General features: G+C 36.5%; 1 protein-coding gene across 10 annotated transcripts in view; it reads left to right on the top strand.

Annotated features, from left to right (window-relative positions):
* The window catches only part of NF1 (neurofibromin 1), a 106,302-nt gene that overhangs the window by 23,416 nt on the left and 58,522 nt on the right, over positions 1 to 24,364 (top strand). For 8 of the 10 annotated variants that reach the window (XR_012777955.1, XR_012777954.1, XR_012777956.1 and 5 more), the window contains exons 13-31: positions 2,448 to 2,582; positions 3,147 to 3,260; positions 5,452 to 5,531; positions 6,897 to 7,020; positions 8,477 to 8,620; positions 9,959 to 10,205; positions 10,534 to 10,607; positions 10,720 to 10,803; positions 11,420 to 11,860; positions 12,285 to 12,424; positions 12,991 to 13,113; positions 13,535 to 13,618; positions 14,281 to 14,397; positions 14,964 to 15,145; positions 15,251 to 15,462; positions 16,099 to 16,260; positions 17,306 to 17,409; positions 18,301 to 18,436; positions 23,058 to 23,120. Coding sequence is in view for 5 of the 10 variants with exons in the window: in XM_075517929.1 (XP_075374044.1) it covers positions 2,448 to 2,582; positions 3,147 to 3,260; positions 5,452 to 5,531; positions 6,897 to 7,020; positions 8,477 to 8,620; positions 9,959 to 10,205; positions 10,534 to 10,607; positions 10,720 to 10,803; positions 11,420 to 11,860; positions 12,285 to 12,424; positions 12,991 to 13,113; positions 13,535 to 13,618; positions 14,281 to 14,397; positions 14,964 to 15,145; positions 15,251 to 15,462; positions 16,099 to 16,260; positions 17,306 to 17,409; positions 18,301 to 18,436; positions 23,058 to 23,120 (2,766 nt within the window). In the remaining 5 variants the exon portion in view is untranslated. Of the gene's footprint in view, positions 1 to 2,447; positions 2,583 to 3,146; positions 3,261 to 5,451; positions 5,532 to 6,455; positions 6,553 to 6,896; positions 7,021 to 8,476; positions 8,621 to 9,958; positions 10,206 to 10,533; positions 10,608 to 10,719; positions 10,804 to 11,419; positions 11,861 to 12,284; positions 12,425 to 12,990; positions 13,114 to 13,534; positions 13,619 to 14,280; positions 14,398 to 14,963; positions 15,146 to 15,250; positions 15,463 to 16,098; positions 16,261 to 17,305; positions 17,410 to 18,300; positions 18,437 to 23,057; positions 23,121 to 24,364 lie in introns of those variants that run through there. The other 2 variants (XM_075517931.1, XR_012777958.1) reach the window with 2 other exon arrangements.

Here is a 24,364-nt window from a genome sequence, read left to right on the forward strand (position 1 = left end):
TAAGTTCACATGCAGCTGTGTTGCCTTTCTTCTGAACTTTCCATTTAGGACTTCTGATGTGTCAAGTGAACTTGGTTGGTTGTTTTAGAAGGCCTAAAATGATACATGAAAATATTCCTATTGGGCTTCTCAAATGAAAGCAAATTATCAAAATACCTTTAGTTGAAAGCTACATCATGTTTAACTTGCTTTTTACATGTATATATTCATCTGTTGAGAAAATAGCAGGGGTGTTGTAATGGCAACTCTGACATTGATTGGTGGTGCTTTGTCTTCTGCTTCTTATTTTCCGTTCTTAATGGCTGCTGTCGCTCACATGGTCAGATGCCAACCAGTCACTGTTTTGCATGGCAGTGGGCCTCTGTTGCTGTAAGTATGACCCATTGTAACTACCGCAGAAAAGCCTTTCCTTACTCTGACTTTTCTGTGCATAGTTACCACTGCAGTCACTTCATCTGGGGTACGAGAGGTAGCATGTTTTACGTGAGAATGTAGGACCGAGGAGACCTCTTCAGCACTCCGCTTGGCAATTGCAAGGCAGTCCCTTTCACAACCAGTTGAGCTCCTTCCTAGAAGGAAAGGCTTTTTGTTGGTTCTGTTCTTTTCCTTCTGCCCCGTACATTTCCATCACGATGCTCTTCCAGAATCTCCCAGCTCTGGTGCTTAGAACTGTTTTCTAATTTCCAGCCTAAACTTACTTATCCCCATGTGTTCTTGTTCCAGTGTTGTCTGTTAGCTTCAAACCGGTGTTTATCCCCTTGATGTATTTGCAGAGAGCAGTCATGTCCCTGTCTTTGTTTACCGATAGTCTTTAGTTTTGATTGCGTGAAGTAAATAAATCCCTTCACAGAAACGAATCAGCTTCTTTTGCCATATGCCTCTTCTCAGAATTCCCTTAACTGTAGCAAACTAAAGTTTAGCACAGAATTGGTTACCTCTGTACCAGTGTGGTACCAATTTCTTGATCAGATGCTTTTTTATGTGGTCGAATTAATTCTGTATATTTTCACACTAACTATTTAGAAAAATAGCATGAGGTTCTAATTTCTTGTGGAATTTAATTATACAATGTGATGTCTCTTCTTCAGTTACCTTGAGGATGATTTCAAGCTAGGGTTATTTTGTTCAAAACTTGTAAGTTTAGTGAAAATGAAAAACAAGTTCATGTTATTGTTTGAGATCTTTGCAAATAATAAACTAGACAAAATAGTTTAAAAAGCTGAGTTTCTGAAGAGCGTTGTTTCTGTCTTGTGTTGAATATCCACAATGGCAGGTTTTTTTGTCCATGTTACTGTCTCATAACTATTTTGGTAGCTGTAAGCAAAAATACTAATTTAATCCCTGCTGATATAACATTAGAATTAATGAAAATATAAATTCTGTGAACTTATTGGAGAGAGATGAAAATCTTTTGTCTATGGACATAACTGGGGACCAATTAATGCAAGTTCACTTTTTTTTTTATATATGTATTTATATATATATATGTGTGTGTATATATATGAACACACACACATATAGTATTTTTCACAGACTTTAGTATGCATCCAAATTATTTTTGTTGAGATGAAGAAACTGCAGTTGATTGCCATACAACAGGGTGGTTCACTTTGGAGGGTTGTGCACACTGTAGGATTGAAGCATAAACTCATTTTTTGAAATCCTTACAACCGGTACAATCCATATACACTTATTTCACAGCCAGCACTGTGTACTTGTTAAATGTATTGGTCATATTGCTACCTGGATTCTGTTGTGTGAACAGCAGTGGTAGGATACGATACAGTTCACACTGGATTCAAACCAGAATACCTTACGTGAACTCTCAATACATATCTTAAAATGTCCTCCATTTCACATGAGGAAGTTGACTGGTACAGAAGTAGTTTACTGATTTTTCAGATGAAGCTAGATTTTTTTTTTTTTAAGTGATGCACTGTGTACCTTGTGAAAACTGGAAGGTGCATTTTTCAGACGCTGTACAGATAAAAATGCTATCATCTGGACTGTGATTATGGCAGAAAATAAAGAGAATATTTTGCCTTTGGAAAAAAAATTCCCTATCCTTGCATGTATTCAAGCTTATTTGGAAACATTTATTTTTATTTCTTTCTCAGACCAGAGAAAATCTCTCTAAATTCTTATTAGTCCTTTTATCCATTTTTCTTTTGCCACAGTTTCTTATGCAAAAACTTCTCTTATGTCCACATGCAACTCACTAAATTCTTAAGTAAACTTTAAAGATATAATAAAGTGATGTCATATACATATGTAAAAGAGGATTTTTAAGTAGAAGCCTATGCGACTAGAGTTGAGCGAATTTAATACACTTTTAAACTTCTTCATGAATTATAGATTATAAAAGCAATACACTTGATGAGATGTTCAGTTATAACCACTACATAGACTACCTTACTGACAATGACTGTGATTTTTCCTTCCATCAGAGTCTTACATTTAAGGAGAAAATGACAAGCCTTAAATTTAAAGAAAAACCTACTGATTTGGAAACCAGAAGCTACAAGTTCTTGCTGTTATCCTTGGTAAAACTAATCCATGCTGATCCAAAGCTTTTGCTGTGTGTAAGTATATCCTACTATCCATTCATAGTAAAATTTACTTGTGAAGCTACTAAATGAATAAAAATTAAAAACATAAACCTGGTATCTAGGTTACTTCCCTACTCATTCTTTTCTCTGGTTATAATGCTTCTGTTCTTTCAAAGGAAAAAGACAAAACCAAACAGAAACTGTAAGAAATTTTACAGAACCAGAGCAACACAATGAAAGGGAGCATAAAGCTCTGTGACTCTGAAGGGGGCATGGGGGGAAGGAGAGGGAAATAGAATAAGAAGAAAAGTAAAATAAGGCGGTGGGAAATTAGTCATTTCAATGAGTAGAAAGACAGATGCACTCTTAGATCTTCCGTTTTCTCAGGTCTGTTTATTGCTTAATTTAAAAATATTTCAATTCTGTCAAAGATATGATATGCAAGGGTTATCATAGCTTAAAAAGAAATGAGGTACTCTCTTAAAGATCCAGAAATCCCCCTAGTCTAATTACAGGAATGCCGCTGTAGCAGTCAGTAACCTGGTCAGTCATTAAAAAGTTTTACAACTTAAACTTGCTTTCCTTTTTGCTATTTAGAATCCAAGGAAGCAAGGGCCTGAGACGCAAGGTAGCACGGCTGAATTAATTACAGGCCTTGTACAACTTGTTCCGCAATCCAGCATGCCAGATATAGCGCAAGAAGCCATGGAGGTAAGGGGTAAATGTTCTCTGTGCCAAATGATTAGTACACAGACAAATCAAGGCTTTTGCAGAAGCTCTGAAGCATTGATTAGCTGTGAAGTTCTGTGTCTTAGAGTTTGGTCTCTATTGATCTTTTTCTAAATGTCTCCTGCACTGAAAGTTTTACAGGAGAGGCCTATAAGAAAATTTGAAAAAATAATTCATTCTGCCTCTTGTGACCACCCTGCACCTCTTAATATGGTTTGTTCATCCCTGGTGTTGATCAAATACAGTTTGACAGTTCCTCTGTTCCATCTTTGCAGAGAGCACCATTAAGCTTGCCCTTTCTCTGCTGTGTTTTCTAAATGGCTGTGAGAAAAATGCCTAACGCAGTGGCTGGTCCTGTGTTCTGTTGTGAATCAGAGGAGGTTGTATGTGTGGGTGGGGTGGATTGGATACTTTAAGGCTACTGAAATCTTCTTCCCGCCAGCATTGACTGAAGAAGCTAACAAATCACCAAAGTTCTGATTTTTAGCCTTTCCATGCAAAGTTGCTGATTGTGTGACTTTGCCAGTTCAGTTGTGACATTTGTATGTTTTTCACTGCAGTGGGTCTCCAGAGTGCTTCATGTACAATGAAAGCAGGCTTCAGCTTCTCCTTGTGCATAATGGAACAGAAAGATTTATTTTTTTTAATCCATGGTACCCGTTATATTATCCTGCATTCTTTAGATTCCCATTCTAAAAGGTGCGCTGTAGAGTGTGTGCTTCATTGACACCTTTCATGTTTTAGGTTTTCACAGGTAGCCTGAAAAAAGGATTAACTATATCTACATGCTATTAAGCTTTACATAAATAGTTGAATTTTAGTAGGTAAACTAAGGCTTTTTTGTTAAGCCTTGCCTCAACAGGAATTGCCACAAATAGTACCAATATAATACTACCTGTTGATACAGGAAATATATATTTCTTGGTAGTTTAATGGTAGAATTCAAGAATATTTCTTGTATAAGAATAATCCTTTTCAGTGTGAAAGTCTCTGAGAAAGTTTCTGTTGGGTGGTAACATCCTTACAGTCATTTACAGGAATTTAGAGATTGAAAAGTTTTGGCTGTTAGGTAATTTAATTTCGGTGTACTGTTCAATCTTGATTCTTTATTGATCTTAATCCCTAATCTACCTGACTATTGGCTTAACTAGCTGAGGACCGGCCTCTCATGTCTGTTTTTGACTAGTAGGGTACTAAAGAAGTTCTGGAATATTTATTTAAAATAGGAAGCAATTTGAAATAACTACTTAAATATTGTTGGAGAAGAATATGGATTGTTTTTTTTAAAATGCCATTTCTAGTAGCAATCCCTTTGCAGCAAACTTTTTTTTTTTAATTTGTGAGAAAAAATAGCTAAGACTTTTTCCTCATTTCTGTCTTTAACTTATATTTTCACCAAAGTGAAAATTTATTTGCCTGCATATCAGACAACCCCAAGTAATAGGTGACTTTAGAGGAGGTTTTGTTTGCTATAGTTGTTTGGTATAATTAAGGATAAACAACTTCTAATCAATAATTTGCTGTTTGTTTATAGCCTTTGACCAGTTTAATTTTTATCAGATATGTATTTCTTCTGAAAGTTGTCTTCAGCTAATTTATAAGTAGTTGATTTTTGAGATTTTTGTAGTTAATCTGACTAAATTGAAAGCAGAGATTAACGTTTTGGCCATAGTTCACCAGTATGTTCTTAGATATGGTCAGAACCTATTCTTATCCAAGTTTTTGCTTGTGCAGGGAATGGTTACAAAGAGCAAGTATTTGCCTGTCCTGACTTGGCGAAGAGCTTGAACTACAGAGATTTTCTTGTTGCCACTAGAAGTTTATATCTGTAGGATTGGTTGCATTCATTTTTTTGCAGCTGGACATTAAGTAAATATTAAAGACAAACCCCGTCTTTTAAAGATGTTGTGCCTGTGTGTCTAGTATGGCTTTGTATGGAAATACAAGGTAAAACCTCTAGGTTTGGATTATAAATATGTAATAAAGACTAAATTGAAATACTTTTAATGCAGACTAACAATGAACTCTTGTTCTTCCATATAAAGTGCTTTTTATATCTTTTGTTGTTTTTAAAACAATGTAATTACTATGTGATTGCACCTATTTCTCTGCCTATGCTGATGTACTTTGTAAATTTCTGCCTTTAAGTGCAACTACTTTGTTTTGAATTTAGGCCTTGCTAGTTCTTCACCAGTTAGACAGCATTGACTTGTGGAATCCCGATGCACCTATAGAAACGTTCTGGGAAATTAGGTACATAAGTTAACTTTTGTAAATTAGAGAAATAACTGTTTTGATTTGTCTTCTCTTTTGAAATAGCTGTGAATGTTTTGGGAAACCTATGCAACATTGGCATGAATCTGCAGTCAAAATTATTATGTGTTCATGAAAACACTTTATCTTCCTTATACTATACGAATTTAAGAAAAATATAACAAATGTTTTGCTGGCTTTCTTAATGCCTCTCTTCAGCCTGATGTTAAGGTGTAGAAATTATCATTAGTTTGAAAAGTTAGAGACTTTTCCACCTCGTTCAAAAGTTTACTACTTGTTTAAATTCTGTTTTATCTTTTTGGGGCTGAGGGAGGGTAATGCTAAGCAATTCTAGTAGTGTGGATTTGCTAATCTTGACTCTGAAGCCCTCACCTTCAGAAGAAGGTAGTAGTTTGCCCTGACCTGGGATCTCCATTTGTCTTTCCTGTGTATTTAAAGAATTTTTATTCATTAAAGTCATCTTGCTTTTTATAACTTCACAGCAGCTGTTGCGATTGATTTCTTGGAGAATATTAAGGGAAATGAAGTTCCAAAAAAGTCAGAATTACACAAAATGCTAAAATAGGAATCTGTAAACTCAGATTTCTAAAAATTGCATGAGCTAAACAATTTCAAAAATAAATATTTGGTGATCTAATCTGAATTGGTACAGATGTTTGTTTTAGAAGAAAGGGAACGACAGTCTAGGAGGAACACTCTTACCAGCATCAACAAATTGGCCTGCATGACTGCTAAATATGGCTCAAGGGGCTTGTTATGGGTAGGTTTGGGGCTGAGCCCTACCTAGGTGGGCAATAACTGAAACTCATTACTGTAATTTCTGAGAGTCGAAATGAGTTTGTGGTCTGTTCGGGCTGGGGGAAAAACCCATTAAAATTGACACTAATTTGGACCCTTTGGCAGTTTTAACAGAGAGTGTGAGGCCTGAATGGATATGAAGAAGGAACATCCCTAGATGTGTTCCTTCCAGAACAGAGTTGAGACACGTTATCAGAGCAGTGTAGGTAAACTTGTACTGCCACTGTCTGTGCTGTATCTGTTCTGTGGATAAATGGAGGACTTCTGAATCGACAGCCCTGGAGTCTGGACTTCTAACAAGTACCCAAATTGCTTAACTTCCTCTAGGGAACTAAAAAGGCCAGCTGGGCGGTGGGAAGGGTCAGAGGGGAGCTTGTCATTTAAAGTACACGCCTATATCATATCTATTATACATTTTAAAAGATGGTGATAGTGTATGTATAGGATATTCATGCTAATTGCCTATTTCTATGTGAAATGTAGTAATAGCTTCAAAAATTTTGTTACTAGATTATAAAGCTAATGCTGAATTTCATTTTGCCGCAGTTCACAAATGCTTTTTTATATCTGCAAGAAACTAACTAGTCATCAGATGCTCAGCAGTACAGAAATCCTCAAGTGGCTGCGAGAGATTCTCATCTGTAGGAATAAATTTCTTCTAAAAAACAAAGTAAGTAAATGCTAACATCTGTCTGTTAGGATCATTAAAATGAATTGCTCTCTGTTTTGTCACTCCTTTTATTTACCAGGCTATTTTTATGATTGGAAGAGGTTTAATAGCTACACCTACACTTTCTGTTTTCTGATTTCCTCTCTGCTGAGAGACGGTGCTTTGTGAGGCGCCCTTGATTAGAATTGTTAACCAAAGTTAGGTTTAGGATTTTTTTTTTAATTTGAGCTACACAGGTTGTCTTACTTGCCTGGAAAATGTATGTTTTGCAGAAACCTGGTGCCTGATACCTATTTGCCTAATACAAAGGGAAATAGTCCACAAGGTGAGGAAAAGGGAAAGTTAGTTTTGGTAAAATATACTTCTTCATGGATGAAATAAAAATTTCTTTTTGGATCTCATGTTCATGTGAGTCCTAGAATTCTGACTTGCTTCTTTCCGCTAATCTCAAGAGACTTTTTCCATGCCAAACACACATTGTAATGCTATACTTGCTAGAATTAAAACCAGACTTGCTATGTTACTTTTTGAATTAAAGATCTACTAGAAAAAATAGAGAGTTTCTTTTTTTCCTATCTGACCTGAAAGTAGCTGTGCTAACATGAGAAGGACACTATCTTATGTGTAGTACCTAGCATGCTTAAAAAGTCCTCTTTCAGCAAGAGGATTTTTATCTTTAAGTGACTTTTTTCTTCTCTTTTCAACTTTTGGTCTGTGTTGATGCTGAATAGTAGGCTTTTTCCTTTGGTATCTCCAGTTTAACATGTATTTGTAAAATACAATGTCATGTATTGCAGCTGAACACCTTAGGCATTCTGGCTTTCTGTGAATTCAGGAAGACTTTTACATTTGGCCTCTAAGTGGAAATCAACTGTCCTTTAAATAGAGAGTATGCTTAATAGTATCGTTCTCCTTCCAGTTAAGAAGTAATTAGTTGTTTTTAAAAATCTCTTTCCTCTTAGTGCGTAGAGGATGTTCATTAATATCAGGATCAAAAAAGATAATAGTTGTTATTAGAGCTCTGCTTCACAATCTCAGTTCCTGCTTTTCTGATCTAATATAAAATGTGTAGAATAAAATGTACAGTACTCCTGAGCTTGGCTTCTTTAGACTTAATGACATCTAAATTATAATTTTATTTATGTTAGTATGTATTCTGTGGAGTAAAACCAAGAAGCCTATAGGGCTTTTGGGAGGCTCCAAGAAAGGGAGGAAAAGGCATCATTTTGTGCTTACCTCAAGGTGCTGTTTTTTGAAGATGACTCTCCAGATAATTTCTTAAGGGGAAATATCATTCTAAGATATTATTAATATGGGTAACTTTATAAAGCCCTGAGAGCATCGGTGTGAAAAGTACTGTGTAAATGTTGAAGAGCTTTTTACCTTCCTGAAATCTATCCTTTTTACCCTTTTTAAAAAAGAATTGATTTATTATTTTTCTTCCCTCTCTTTATAGCAATCAGATAGGAGTTCCTGCCACTTTCTCCTCCTTTATGATGTCTCTGGAGGTGGAACTAGTCAAATTTCTCTTGACCATGAAGAGATGATACGCTGTGCTCCAGCAGCTACCCTCAGGAAAGGGAAAGGGAATTCTTCCATGGTAAGTAATATATGATGATAATTCTTTGTAACACTTGGGGAGAAAAACCTGTGTGCAAGTAGAAATTAAATTACTTTGAGGGTAACTTTAAAAAATAAAATTAATTAATTCTGAGGAGGAAAAGACATCTGTATCCTACATAATGTATGTATCTAATATGCTGCTTAATAATGATGTTTCAGAATTTAAAAAGTCACACCTTTTATAAGTTAAAATGTTGGTGAATATTTTTTTTTCTTAGGATTGCACATAGCATCCCTACATATTAGTCTATTGTTAATAAATCTGAAATCTCACTTTTTAAAGTATCGCATGCAGTTTGAATGTACCGTGAAGGATCATAAAATCAAGCACTTCAGTAAGGTATACCCTTTGACAGACAAGTTTCTCAAGCCTAGTTTTGCTATTAGATCTAGCTGCAGGAAAAAAATGAAGAGTATATTTAGAATCATCGAACCATTTAGGTTGGAAAGGACCTTTAAGATCATCGAGTCCAACCGTTACCCTAACACTGCCAAGTCCACCACTAAACCATGTCCCGAAGCACCACATCTCCACGGCTTTTCAGTACCTCCAGGGACGGTGACTCCACCACTTCCCTGGGCAGCCTGTTCCAGTGCTTGGCAACCCTTTTGGTGAAGGAATTGTTCCTAATATCCAGTCTAAACCTCCCCTGGCGCAACTTGAGGCCATTTCCTCTCATCCTGTCACTTGTTACCTGGGAGAAGAGACCGACCCCCACCGCTCTACAACCTCCTTTCAGGCAGTTGTAGAGAGCGATGAGGTCTCCCCTCAGCCTCCTTTTCTCCAGGCTAAACAACCCCAGGTCCCTCAGCCGCTCCCCACCAGCCTTGTGCTCCAGACCCTTCCCCAGCTCCGTTGCCCTTCTCTGGACACGCTCCAGCCCCTCAATGTCTCTCTTGGAGTGGGGGGCCCAAAACTGAACACAGCATTCGAGGTGCGGCCTCACCAGTGCCGAGTGCAGGGGACGAACACTGCCCTCGTCCTGCTGGCCACGCTATTTCTGATACAAGCCAGGATGCTTGTATCAGCATCAGAACACCTTTTATGAGCCAAAACTTTAATTCTATTTTTTAATGTACACTTTTCCAGTATCAGTAAGTTTTTCCTAAGTACGTGGCTGTCCTTATGAAAGAAGCAGGTTCTTATCCACTGTGTTCGTGCAACAGCATGTAAGAGCTCTGATCTTGTTTAGGATTGCTTATTCCTACTGGAATAAAAGCAGGTTTAAAGTACAATTTAGATAAGGCTGAATTTTAATAAAATTGCCATATTCATAAGCAATATTACCAAATTCGGAATTCTCTGTTTCCCAAGGAAAGTACAGCAGGATGCAGCGGAACACCGATTTGTCGCCAAGCCCAAACAAAGTTGGAAGTTGCCTTATACATGTTTTTGTGGAGCCCGGATATTGAGGCAGTCCTTGTTGCAATGTCCTGTTTCCGTCACCTCTGTGAGGAAGCGGATATCAGATGTGGAGTAGATGAAGTCTCAGTGCATAATTTTTTGCCAAACTACAATACTTTCATGGAGTTTGCATCTGTTAGCAATATGATGTCAACAGGTAAGAATCATGAATCTGTAAAATACCTCTCTACCTGTGTAATAAGACTATTATTTGTGTTTGAGTTCTTTAAACAGGTTGAGATTCTTGAGTTGATTGCTACTCCTGCTTTCACTGAAATATCTTAATCATCGGAATTGCTAGAAAGAGTAGAGAATTTAGGTGACTGAGTTCATGAGGATTTTAAAGTGTAACAAGAAGAATCCTTTTCTAAACACTTTAAGGGGATGTATTCCTCTGTTCATTTAATAATTACTTTCAAGGATCTTGTATTAGATGTAGGTGGGTTTTCAAAAAACTTGGTTAAATGTTCTGTGCTCCTTTGTAGGGAGAGCAGCTCTTCAGAAAAGAGTGATGGCATTATTAAGACGCATTGAACATCCCACTGCAGGCAACACAGAGGTAAACTTTCTTCTGAATTCATATACTCTTTGCATGCATAGTTTTTTTGAAAACAGAAAATACTGTTGCTACAAGTAGTTTTGAAGTTAAATCTTGATCTATCTTATTTTAGGCCTGGGAGGATACACATGCAAAATGGGAACAAGCTACAAAACTAATCCTTAACTATCCAAAGACCAAAATGGAAGATGGGCAGGTGACTATGAATTTTTCCATAGGTTCGACCCTTAGAAATTCAAAATAACTATTTAAGCTTATTTATTTTAAGGAATTGAATTTTAATCTAGAAAATGAGTTTTGTAGGCAGACTTAAGCTCCATGAAAGTATTCCAGAAAAATAATGGTAATCAGTTGTCCACTATGCTTACTAAGAGACCAAGAAGTAATTTGACTTAAATTGCTGTAAGGGAGATGGAGGCTGAGCTTAAAAATTAAAAAGAAATTGAAAAAAAGAATAGTGAAAACTGGAATACTACTAGAGAAATTATGAAATCCCTTTCACTGGAAGTTTTTAAACAAGCTGCTGGCTATCGTGATTTAAATACGCTTTATCCTGGGGCAGAGCAGGGAATTGACTAGGCAACCCCCTTCAGTCCTTTTTAGCCTTGCTTTTTCAACTTCTCCAAAAACAGTGCCTCTGTATAGGTTTCTCCTCATACTATCACAGTAAACTATAAAAGGTGAATCTTAGAAAGTTCTTGAGCCTGGAATTGTAAGTGGCAGGATGTGTTACGGAATACTTTAAGACTCTGATCTCTCTCCGTTAGTTATGTTTAATTAAAGAGATTTCATCTTCAGCCATTCTTTTTCAGGTTACTGAAAGTCTTCATAAGACAATTGTTAAGAGACGAATGTCGCATGTTAGTGGGGGAGGCTCCATAGACTTGTCTGACACAGATTCTCTTCAGGAGTGGATCAACATGACGGGGTTCTTATGTGCCCTTGGAGGAGTGTGCCTACAGCATCGTAGTAACGCAGGATTAGCAACCTACAGTCCACCGATGGGCCCTGTCAATGAGCGTAAGGGCTCCATGATATCTATGGTGTCCACTGAGGGAAATGCAGAGACTCCTGTTAGCAAATTCATCGATCGATTATTGACTCTGATGGTCTGTAACCATGAGAAAGTGGGACTTCAGATACGGACTAATATTAAAGATCTGGTGGGTTTGGAGTTGAGTCCAGCACTTTATCCAATGCTGTTTAACAAATTGAAGAATACCATCAGCAAGTTTTTTGATTCTCAAGGACAGGTAAAGTGTTGATATATTCCTTCACATTTGTGTCTTAATAAAAAGCGTCTGTCTTGTCTTTCACATAGGTGATTGAAATTGATACCTGTTCGGTTTTTGTACAAAAAAACTGCAAGCATTGTGATTGTATTTGACAACATGCATTAATAATTACTGTATTTGTGATTCCAGGCTGTATTTAACGTGAAGTAATTGAAAACATTGTTGAATTCTTAGAGTACAGAATCTGTGAGAATGTTCTCAGAATCGTTATGGCTGGTAGTATTGACATATTTAATCTTGACATATATTGGAATTCTTTTGGCTAGGTGATACTAGAAAAATGCTTTTCCATTAGATTTTTGAAATGTTGCAGTATATTTGATAAATACCCTTTTTTTTGTGTGTGTCTAAAGAATTAAAACCAGCAATTTTCTTACTGTAGGTTTTGTTAACTGAGACCAACACACAATTTGTAGAGCAAACCATTGCTATAATGAAGAATTTGCTTGACAATCATACAGAAGGGAGTTCAGAACATCTTGGACAAGCTAGTATTGAGACAATGATGCTAAATCTGGTTAGGTAAGAAATCCTGTTGACCTTCCTATACAAAGTAGTATGTTAATAAGTGAGGTAGACCCTTCTAGTTTATATCTTTTCTGCTTGCATCTGTGGAGAAGCAGCAGCTGATTTTCTGATCCTCCTTCTTACGGTTCTGACAACTTCTGTAATTGTGGAGATCTTTTATACTGTAGCATAAAGTACGCTGATGGAGGGTGACTTTTTTTTTTTTTTAAAAGAACTAACCATTCCATAACTTGGCCCCATTCTTGCAAGCATTCCTGGTTTCTTTTCTGTACAATGGCGTTAGTGGTTAACAACCAGCTGAAGGGCAGATTTATGTTCAATTTTATACTAATAGAAAACTTCTTTGGCCAGAAGAAATTTGTGCTGGTCTTCAGCTGATATAGGGGCTGGCTTGCTCACTTGGAAAATAAAAAAAGGTAGCCCAAACACTTGATACATCTATTATGCAAGTCTGCTGGGTCAGCCGGTGTGTAGGTTCCAGCATGGAGCTGAAAAGATTTGCCAGATGTGTGGGCCTTGTAGTATGAAGTATTTAATCAATCTTTTTCTTTTTTCTTCAGGTATGTGCGTGTGCTTGGAAATTTGGTACATGCAATTCAAATAAAAACTAAGCTATGCCAGTTAGTAGAAGTAATGATGGAGAGGAGAGATGACCTTTCATTTTGCCAAGAAATGAAATTTAGGTAAGCGTTACGTTATATAACTTCTAGGATAGTGTAATGTGGACAAGTGTAATTTTGTTTGGTTACCAAAAAATAAACCAAAAACTGTCTCTCATCAATATTCCTGATATAGGGATAGTACTCCTGTCTTTGTCTTCAGAATAATTTAGAGGCTGGTGCTGCATTCAACTTTTATTTTGATTGTAGGGATATTAAACACATGTAAAAATGTTGTTTGTGATACAGACTGGAGTATTACTTGGTGTAATAAAATTATCTTCACTGAAGTTCATCTTCAGTGTGTGGTGGTTCAAATAGTTCTTACACTGAATTTGTAATCATTAAGAATGATGCCAACAGTAGTTAAGTGTGTTTGGAGGAAGGGTTGTTAAAAAAAAAAACCCAAAAAACAAAGCTAAAGCAATGTATCTATATGTAACAGGAACAAAATGGTAGAATATTTGACAGACTGGGTTATGGGAACATCTAATCAAGCAACAGATGAGGATGTGAAATGCTTGACAAGGTAAGAAAGATTACTATTAAACTGTTGCTAAAGTTGCTAACTGTTCCGGGTGGCATTTGATAGCCACAGATGATCTGGCTCGTGTGCGCTTCCTTTAGCAGTAGTAATTTTAAGGAACAGACAAAAATTGAAACTTAAGTTTTGGTGAGCAACAACAGAATTACATTTAATGCGTGGTCTTAACATGGCTCTTGAGGTGGTGGTTTGTGGGGTTTTTTGTTTGGGTTTTTTTTGTTTGTTTGTTTGTTTTTAAAGTTACTGAATTTATTTAATTCCTTTGAATACCTTTTCTGATTTTAGCATTAGGATTGAACATTTTATTTGTTAGAGCTATATCTTCATATGATGCATTCTGAAGAATAAAATCATCAAACATTATAGTGTTGAATTTATACTTAACTGGTTTTTTAGTGACAAATTTGCTTTGCAGTTGCTGTCCTCAGTAGATATATTGCTTGAACCTGTACCACAAAAATGTAATAGCTTTTTTCCTGATAGGCAGAACTTTACTAGAGTCTTTTTTTTTTTGTTAAAGCTTCTTTTCACCTGCAGTTAGATATATAAGGAAAAGGGACGTGGTACTGGATGGGAAAATTATCAAGGGGAAGGAGAGACTAATTCTGCTGAACTGATTCACAGCTTCTTAAAACTTCATTTTTCAGAGATTTGGACCAAGCGAGTATGGAAGCAGTGGTCTCTCTTCTTGCTGGGCTTCCGCTACAGCCTGAAGAAGGAGATGGTGTTGAGTTGATGGAAGCAAAATCTCAGTTATTTCTTAAGTAAATAGTGACTTTTAACTATTTTTCTATACCAAGACTCTAAGTAGATGCACCATATAACTTTTATTACAAACTGTGTTTTTTCTTCTAGCAGAAATAATTTTATTATCCAAACAGAAATTACCTCTTATATATCCCATTTCACAAATCTCTACCTCCTAGGTTTATGGAAACATTTTCATTTAGAAAATAATTATAAAATTTGGCTTTGTTTCTGCTTAATGCAGATGTATGCTTAATTCATGGGAGTGATTAGCTTGCTTTGATATTATATTTTTATCCATGAAACTTAAAATCTCTTTCAAGACATCTGCTTGTAAAGGCACACCTGTGAAATTCCCTTGCTTGGTTTGAGAAAATTTGCATACAAATTGTAGGACAGTGCTTTCTGGTTGTTACAACACGTTTGAAAGTTTGGACTGTGCTACAAGAAAGATTACTTGGGGCAGCTACGAGATTTTTTTTGGGAGGCTTGTTGTCTGTTTTGCTACTGTATGCAAATCTTTTCAGATAGTTGCCTTTGCAGAATCTGTTTTACTTATCCAAATCTTTTTATTTTTCTTTAGATATTTCACACTGTTTATGAACCTTCTGAATGACTGTAGCGAAGTTGAAGATGAAAGTGCACAAACAGGTGGCAGGAAACGTGGAATGTCTCGAAGGCTGGCTTCGCTACGGCACTGCACTGTTCTTGCTATGTCAAATTTACTCAATGCAAATGTGGACAGCGGTCTTATGCACTCAATAGGTAAAGCAGTTAGAGATAACTGTGCATAAATGAATACATAATGAAGACATTGGTATTTCATTTATTTTTACATCTTCCTCAGTAGTTCTGGGTTTTTTTAATCAGGCTTGGGCTATCATAAAGACCTCCAAACAAGAGCTACGTTTATGGAAGTCCTCACCAAAATTCTGCAGCAGGGAACAGAATTTGATACGTTAGCAGAAACGGTGCTAGCAGATCGGTTTGAGAGATTGGTGGAGTTGGTTACAATGATGGGTGATCAGGGGGAGCTTCCTATTGCTATGGCTTTAGCCAATGTGGTGCCTTGTTCTCAGTGGGTAAGTTGATTCATGCTTTTTATTTCCTATGTTTTTGAAAATACTAAGATTTGAAATAAAAATTAATGCAAACATTAAGGGTGTAACGACAGTCTGCTAAAGAGAGATTAGACCTACCGTTCATCATAGCTAGCCTTTCCTAGTATATTCTTGAAAAGCGTACTGAATCTAGTTGTCAGAGATCTTGATTACAAACTGCATTTTTATAGTAAATTTTTAGTTAATATCTAGGAATCATTTTATATACAGTTATTGTAATAAATGTATCTGTTTGGGCTGGTTATTTATTACAGATGGTGTGTGCTGTAATGCACACAAACAGAATTGTATTTGCTCCTCTAGATTTTAGCAAAATGAATTGGGCTTTGTTATACAGCAGAATAACTGTTTATCTATCCAGACTAACCGTTATGAGTTTGTTTGACTGGATATCATGAGGCAGATTTTTAGACAATCAATAGCATAGGAAAGATGTAAAGAGAGATTGTGTATGCTTAATTTGATATTTACATGCAAGACTCCGTAGCAAATTTAAAGCATTACTACAAACTGGTTGGTGGTTTTTTCGTAATTCTTTTTATCGTACTTGCTTTGACTCACTGCTAGTCAGATTAACATTTCGTTGCTTCTTTTAAGGATGAGCTAGCTCGTGTCCTGGTCACGCTCTTTGATTCCCGGCACTTGCTCTACCAGCTACTCTGGAATATGTTTTCAAAGGAAGTTGAACTAGCAGATTCCATGCAGACACTCTTCCGAGGAAACAGCTTAGCCAGTAAAATAATGACTTTCTGTTTTAAGGTATATTACCTAATCTTTCTCTCTGCTACAGATCACTTCAATAACAGGAAAAATTTAGTAATATAAAAATACAAAACTACCAGTCTGTGGTGTTAGGCACTTGAGTAACTGGATTAGATGAAAATAGTACAGAGTTGCCTTTGGGTCTCAGCTTAAGTTAGTCTCAGCTCTCACATCTGTTAAGTTTAGGGAATTTCGCTTTTAATGTTTTAACATTTGATGAACAAATTGTTGTAGGTCTCTTATGCTCAGGCCCAACTAAAAAATACAAATCCTGCTGGAACTAACTTTTTGCCCAGACTTCATGACTCAACCAGTTAGGCTTAAGCTTACAGTTACTCCTCTTGAAAGTTTCCATGGCAATAAATGTTTCATTTTGCCTAGTCTGTATATTCTGCATTGTAAAGAAGAATACTGGTTGCAGTAACAAAAACGTTTGCAAGATTTGTAGATTTCAACAGAGATTACTAGTTATTTAGAAAACATAACTTACTTGATACAAAGAGATAAATATTTGTAAAAATTTAGTTATCTTGAAGTCCTTTCCTAAGTAATCCTCAGTTGTAGTAGGGCTCCTTAAACTTCTGACTAGCTTAGTTATATGAGTGATTCTGGGGCTAGTACCAGCTTGAAGACTGTTGCTGATGGTCATTTTGTAACGGGCAATTTAAAGATGGAGAGACAAACTTGGAGGTCTTGTTTATGTTTCCATTTCAGTTTAAAAAGTTGTGTAATACTGTACAAACAGAGATGGGGTGTTTGAGTCACTGTGCTCTAAGAAAGAATCCCATCTGATTATTGCGGTTATTGAAGTGGCCTGTAGTTTTCTCTAAATTGGAAATTAATTAAAATACTTGCAGAAATTGATCACAGATATGGTTCAGAAGTGAGACTGTAATATAGAAGCACCAATTTTACAGAAATCTGGCTTATGCCAAAACAAATCAAATGTTTTCAGGCTCTTTTAACACTTGGAGAATTTTGGAGTGTTCCTGTGAAGTGCCATGTTAATCTGGCCACCTATTCTGATTTTCTTTCTACACAGGTATATGGTGCTACGTATTTGCAGAAGCTTTTGGAACCTTTATTAAGGACTGTGATCACATCCTCTGAATGGCAGCATGTTAGCTTTGAGGTGGATCCAACAAGGTTTGAGATTCAAGGGGGGGAGCAAATGTATTTATTTGTAAACATGATTCCCAGTCATTGTAAATATAACAGAATTCCTTTTTCCTTGTTGCAAATGTTTTTCTCATACTTTCATACTTTTCCACTCCTCACTTTACCAGACACATTACTTACATCTGCAATCCTTATACCCAGGGAGAATTGTACAGAGCTGTCCAGCACAGCGAGATGAGTTTTGCTGCATGTCCTCTAAGCCCTGAGAGAGTAAGGAAGATAGAGAGCTCTTGCAGGACCTCTTCTACTTGCTACTTCATACTTTTATGTAGGCCACTAACGTGGGTATTTCCAGTAGTACCAGAAAGCATCTGCTTTAGGTCATTGAGTTAATTACAGAAGCAAGATGGAATGTGTGCATGTTGTGTGTAATTTTTTTGCTTTAATTTCTCTTATATCACTTCAAGACTTGGATTTAGTAACTGTTGTTCAGTCCTTTGAATTACCTCTAACTCTCAGAAAAACTTTAAGTATTCATCTTTTAAGTAGCTTACCACAAGATAGGCCTTCTTTTTAACAGTTTAACTCTCAAATATCTGTGTCTACCTCAAAAATTCCTTTCAGAGAAACAGTCAAACTGATAATGCAATTATCAGTTGGAATTATGTGTGCATGTCTTTGTATGGAATGGTGTGAGAGAATCCCACTTATAGCTGTCTGTTTATTACTGACTTTTAAATGACCGTATATTTGTAACTTACATGGTTTAAAATCTTGATGGAAACTTTTGTGTAAAAGGTCATAAATATTTCTGTAAGATTTCGATTTACCCTGGCAAATAAGGTTACTACGAAACATACAAGTACAGCTAGTATCATTTATTTGATTGCCGGTCATACATTTATGGGTCTGTTTCAGGCTGGAGCCTACAGAAAGCCTTGAAGAGAACCAGCGGAGTCTCTTGCAAATGACAGAAAAATTTTTTCATGCAATCATTAACTCTTCTTCGGAGTTCCCACCACAACTTCGCAGTGTGTGCCATTGTTTATACCAGGTATGCCTGCAATGGTTGCCTGCCCCTCAGCCTTGGGCTTTGTTTTTATAATTCTAGCAGTTTGGAGCTTGGTCCAGTAGTGGGTGCGCAGTGGGCATGTCGTAAAGACTGTTTGCAGGCATTTGTTAAATAACAGGAATCTAAATGTAAGGACTGAATGGTGTTTTAAGACTTGGGTTGGCAATCAAGAGGTGACTAAACATTATTTTTTTTAAGGAGTTGAATCACAGCTAAGAACTCAGACCTAATAAGGCAGCAATAATCTCTGCTTTAGCATCTCTATGGGAGACTAAAGATTAACTAGGGAGGCAATGGTTATACTTGCTTGTATCAGTTTATCGTATGGGCCGTCTATAGGGAAGGCAGCAAAAGGGAAAAATAAAAAAAAAATCACTGCTGGGTTGAGAGAATGCAAAACTGTGTTTTGAATATAGAAACAGTGTACTTTTTATTTCTAATTGATCCTGTATAAAGTTAATTAATTATCTAAAAGTCTTATGGATCACGCCTTTGATAAACCTTAACTTAGGGAATAAAATAGCTACTTGTGCAGTTACTGACTCTAGATAGTTCTCTGCATAAAAATAGAGGCAATTTCTTCAAGGGCATTTTTCTCTGAAGTAAATTTTTCCAAAAATTGTCTATGAAATGTATTATTCAGGTCATTGCTCCAGGAATATTATTTAGTCGTCCATTACAATCTTACACATTTTGCCTTTGACAGAAAAGCAGGTTAAAAAGGGTGTAAGATGCTCATAAGAAAAAACCTGCATGGTCTTCAGTGGGACCACAGTAGCTGCAAATCCTAAATTTTAGAAACTGTGGATTGAAGCTGAGTATAATGGAAGGAAATAGACGTATCAAATGCTGTAGGCTGTATTTGGTAGAGAATTGTTTGTGGTTATAGGTGCTTCCCTAAAGAAGATAATTTGCAGGTGAGGTCAAGACACTGCATCATTCAGGCTTTATTCTGATCACACTCGGTGTCACGTCTCGTAATCACGTCCTGAAAGCAGGGGTCTCTAGGGTGCTGTGGACAGCTGTAAGGAAAGGCATTAACTTGTACTGGGGAAGAGGTCCACTGGCATATGATTTGGTAAATAACTTTAGCCTTGTAACTGGGATGCTGCAGATGCTCTGTACTTTTGAGGATGATAGGTTCTTGTATTTGAGAGGTAGAATGACAACAGGAATACATTTTGGTCTACGAAGTAAAATATCTTCCATCTGCCATGGGCAACACATTCTGATGGAGGTACTGTTCCCTGTCAGAGGCGTGGAGGATGTTATTGTATGCAAAGGGCTGCTGTACTTTGATTAAGCGGCTGACCAAACATTTTGCAAACAGAGTATTGAGAAATTCAGCAGGTAAATAGGAGGAAGAGAACCTGGAAGAGACAGATAAATGTATTTATAGAGTTCTTTTAATGAGGCAAATTACAGAGACTGACTTCTATTTGTGGCTAAAACTTTAGTGCTGTCACACAAACCTTGGAAAGTTATCAAGCTAGGACCAGCCTCTTCTTGCTTGTTTCTGGTATCGTTTATAAATGATGCCTAAAGAGAAGACACCTTCCTGAGTGGTGCACTGTCCTCTGTAGAGTAAGGTCTTCTGTAGCGGTACCCTCCCGGCCGCCTCCCGTACCTGCATTCCCCAGCCTCCGCCCGACTCCTCTGTGCTGTCCCGTTCCTGCTGCTCTCTGTAGCAGCTCAGCAGCAGGCTGCTGAGCCCAGTGTGCTTGTAGGTCTCTCTCTTGCTCTTTGTGTGTTTTTGATGGATTTAGCTACTGCTAAAAATGCCAGTGGGGGATACTCCTGCTGCCCTCAGGGCTCATAGGAAATACAAATTCCAGTCCTGTTGGAGGACTGTCACAGAAGAGCTGTGCATGGCAGAATATTTGAGCTGTGGTCTCAGTTAAGTGGTCTGGACAAGCTATTTTTGGCCTTTCAACCACAGAGTCTGTATCTCAGGTCTAAAGTAAAGCAAGGAAAATAGATTTTCTGAGCTGTGCGAACTAATTATGAGTAATAAAAAATTCTACGCAGAGTAGTCTAGCCATATTTTTACAGTGAATGCTGTATTAATAAATGCAACTACAAAAAAACAGAACTTGGAAGTGAGAAACAGTGAATTGTACGGCGTGGCTGTTGTGGATCTTGGGTTGTTATTGTGAGCTGTTGGAATGAATTAGGTGTGCAAATGATGTGCCTTTGCTTCTGCTATAACAACCTGTATAAATGGCTTCTGAAGTCATCGGTTTCTCTTTCCGACAGTGGTTGTATTGAGGTTGGCGGGGGGTGGTTTGGGGTTTGGTTTTATGTTTGTTTTGAATTGGGAAATGAGGGCGGCAAGTTGGTTTCCGTCAAGTTCAAATGGCCAGCCTCGCAGGCGCTGGCTGGGAGTACACTTGGGTGTTACTGAAAGTGTCACACGCAGCCTTGGTTGTTGCTTCTGGTATTTGATGTTACATTGTCCCACATCTTTTCCTAGAATTGCTTTTGTATGCTGTTACTAGGATGGATCAGATTTATTTCCATTTCAGTGATGTGTTGCTAGAAATTATTTCTATGCAAACCATTTTTAATTCCTACATGAAATAGAATTACTAAAACATATTCACTAAAACATGTTCAGTGGGCAGTGCCAGAGATTCTTCTATGGAAGCATATCAAATCTATTGCCTTTATTCTCGCCTTTACTTTTTTTTTTTTTTTTGGTAACAAGGGTAATTTGTTCCTGAAGGAGATGATTTACTGGCAAATACACAAGTGGTATTAACTGATACTCAGCTTCAACGTTTACTATTTTCACTGTTTCTAGTCACACATATATTTGTGTACAAATGTGTGCTCATCACAAATAGTGTAATAATTAATTCTGTACTTCCAAATTCCAAAGAGTTTTGAAGAGTCTGGCCTTTATCTGAAAGAAAAACAATTAAAATCTGAATTTTTTGGGGTATTAATCTGTTTTTATCATAAGAACCAAGTAGGTGATTTTTATAAGGTAACTTCATTTTTTATAAGGCGAATGTGTTTCATCCCAAGCAATAGTGTAATAGTAAATGAGACTGAATTTTGCAGTGTCTTTTTATGCTTAGAGTTTTAAAGTAAATCTGTGTGCAAAAAATACTCATCAGGTGTGTTCTGTAGATGATTTGTAGACACTTTTAATCAATGTAGCAACATTATGGAAACGGTGTATTTAGTTGGATATTGGGGTCTACGCTGGCTGGCGTTTCTGTTACCAGAACAGAGCCCCGATAAGTGTTTTCATCTGGAAACATCCTATAACGAGTTATCGTGACAGGTTCACCCTTGCTCCTTTTCAGGTAATGTATGTTCAGGAGTGTTATGTGGTCACGAACAAGCCTGATCAAAGTAACTCATACAAAGAATTTGTGCTGGCTATTTCATAAAAACCACACAAACATCTGTGATTTTTCTTAATAGAGAGAGATGGAAATTTTACTTTCTTTAAATGCAGTAGCCTGATGCACAGAGTATGAATATGACTGCTTCAGAAGCTAACTCTGTAGAAATTACACAAAGCCAGAAATTTGGCAGAGGCACCGTTGGTTAAATATTAATAGGTCTTGCACAAATTTGAACTATTTAAATTTAGCTTGGTTAGCAGAATAGCTTTTACTGACTTTCACATTCTTTTTGGCTTTTTACACTGTCATATTCTTAAGTTGTAGAAATTCTCTTCCAGTTCCAGTTTGTGTGATACTCTAAAGATTGAACAGTTGGTGCATGCTTGCTCTCAAACTGCTAAATATTGCTAGCTTTCTATGGATACAGCTCCAGGTGTTGCTTGCTGTGGGGCTTCTCAGTGATGCTAATTTACTGTCACAGCTAATGTGAAGGATGTAGGATTGAGCTCCAAGACCAAAATTTCCCTCTCTGCAGGGGAGCAGTGCACAAGGCCGATGTTCTGTAGCTTTGCTCTAATCCTGATGGGCAGTATGAGCGAATGGGATGGCTCTTGGTGGGGCCCTTTGCATTTAAATGCAATGCAGAAATAAGCACAATCAAGTCCGATCCCTTGATTTGGAAATCTATAACAAATTAATGTAGACCCGCTGGCTTTTTTCTTCCTCTTTCCACAGAGTGTTTTATGGCAGCGTTTAGCTATTAAAGTAGTAATAACCGTGATGATTCGCAGATCTAACTAAATTGAAGGACACACAGAGAAACATTGGGAAGATTTAAAACTCTAAATTTATTTTAAAAGTAATATGTATTTCAAAGGTATACCACTTTACTATTAAAATTATTTGGGGATGGTGAAATACATTTGAAAGCTGAATATACCATTTAATGCCCAATAATGTATATCATGAGCACATTAATGTGGTTTGACTTTTAATCTAGCCAGAAATAGTAGAAATGATTGAAACGCAACATTTGCTTGTTTTGTATTTAGTGCTTTGTAAATAAGATGTAATAAAATTGTGGAATAAAAACTCCATCATCAGTCTTTAGTTTATATATTTCATTTTCTGTTGGTTATGTTTGTTACATTTTACTGTGTAATTTATGTACAAGTCAACATTGGTTTTTTGTTGCTGTATGTAGTTGGTGCTGTGACTTGTTTGTGCTCATCTCTGTTCTGTAGGCAACTTGCCACTCTCTACTGAATAAAGCTACCGTAAAAGAAAAAAAGGAAAACAAAAAATCAGTAAGTTTGGAGACCTTTTTATTAGCCATTTCTTTCAAAGCACAACAGAAATCTTTTGCTGTTTGTTCAAAACATCTTCACTTCAGTCTATTTGACCTCACTGTAAAATCATTCTACTAATTCTGGCACAAAATAGCTTTCATTTCAATTAACACTGGAATTAAGTTATATTTAAAATATTCTCTGTGTGCCTATTTGAGTAAACAAAAGACATTTTAACATTACTGCTTAGTATTTAATACTCTGATTCTTCTACCCTTGCCACCATCTTCAAATTAAAAAAAATGCGGAAGAAAAATGTTTTCTTTGGTTTTGGGGAAAATCTGAGTCTGTTTAGTTGTTTTAACACTCTGGTTGATAACTTGACTTCAGCTTGCATCCTGGGGGAAGAACAATTAATATATATGAGTTACTGAAAAGAAAAGAGGCTTATATGACTTGTTTCTGATGTATTTTCTTTTGTTTGCCTTGTGACTAAGCAATAAATTTTAGCACTTGTATTGATTTACTGAGAAAAGCAGATTTCCCATTTTAAGTAACTTGCTGTGTTAAAGAGTTTAGATATGTATATTGTGATAGAGTGGTGTCATTAAAAGTTAAGATTTACCCTTTTCTTTGACAGCGACCTCAAAATATAAAGTATGAATAAAACAGAGGCAGAATGGAAATTGAGACTTTTATTAAATATTCCCTTATTTTTTGCTGTAACTGAGCAGAATAGAAATCATGTTTAAATGCAAATCTGTGTGCAAACTAGTATTTTACAAGAAAATGCTATCAGTAATTCCATCACAAGGTAGCTGAATGAAGTTGGTACTGAAGCAAAGCGATTCTTGATACATTATGTATGTACTAATGGCTTTATCTGTTTTAAGAAGCATGATTTGAGATTGCACTAGTTATGTTTTGAAGTATTTTAGTAAAATGGGGTTTGTTTGGTTTTTATTTATTTTAAACAATATAACTTAAAATACGAAGCTTGCTAATTTTATTCTGTGAAAAGGTAGAATCTGACTTGTTTTGATTAACTGTTGTTACTCATACGAAAATATACATACAGATACTGAATCTTTATAGAACCACATGTAGCATATTTAAGAACTTTGTTTTTGTCAGAGAGCTTTATCTGTAACTTTTCCAAGTTAAATGAAAGATACCTAGAGAACAGACTATCCTCTTAGTAATACGTAGTTGATTTCCTAAAAAGAAAGGAGATTTCTTTTTTCTTAGAATGTTTTCAGAAT

Source organism: Mycteria americana, chromosome 15 (assembly GCF_035582795.1).
Source record: "Mycteria americana isolate JAX WOST 10 ecotype Jacksonville Zoo and Gardens chromosome 15, USCA_MyAme_1.0, whole genome shotgun sequence".
Taxonomy (NCBI): Eukaryota; Metazoa; Chordata; class Aves; order Ciconiiformes; family Ciconiidae; genus Mycteria; species Mycteria americana.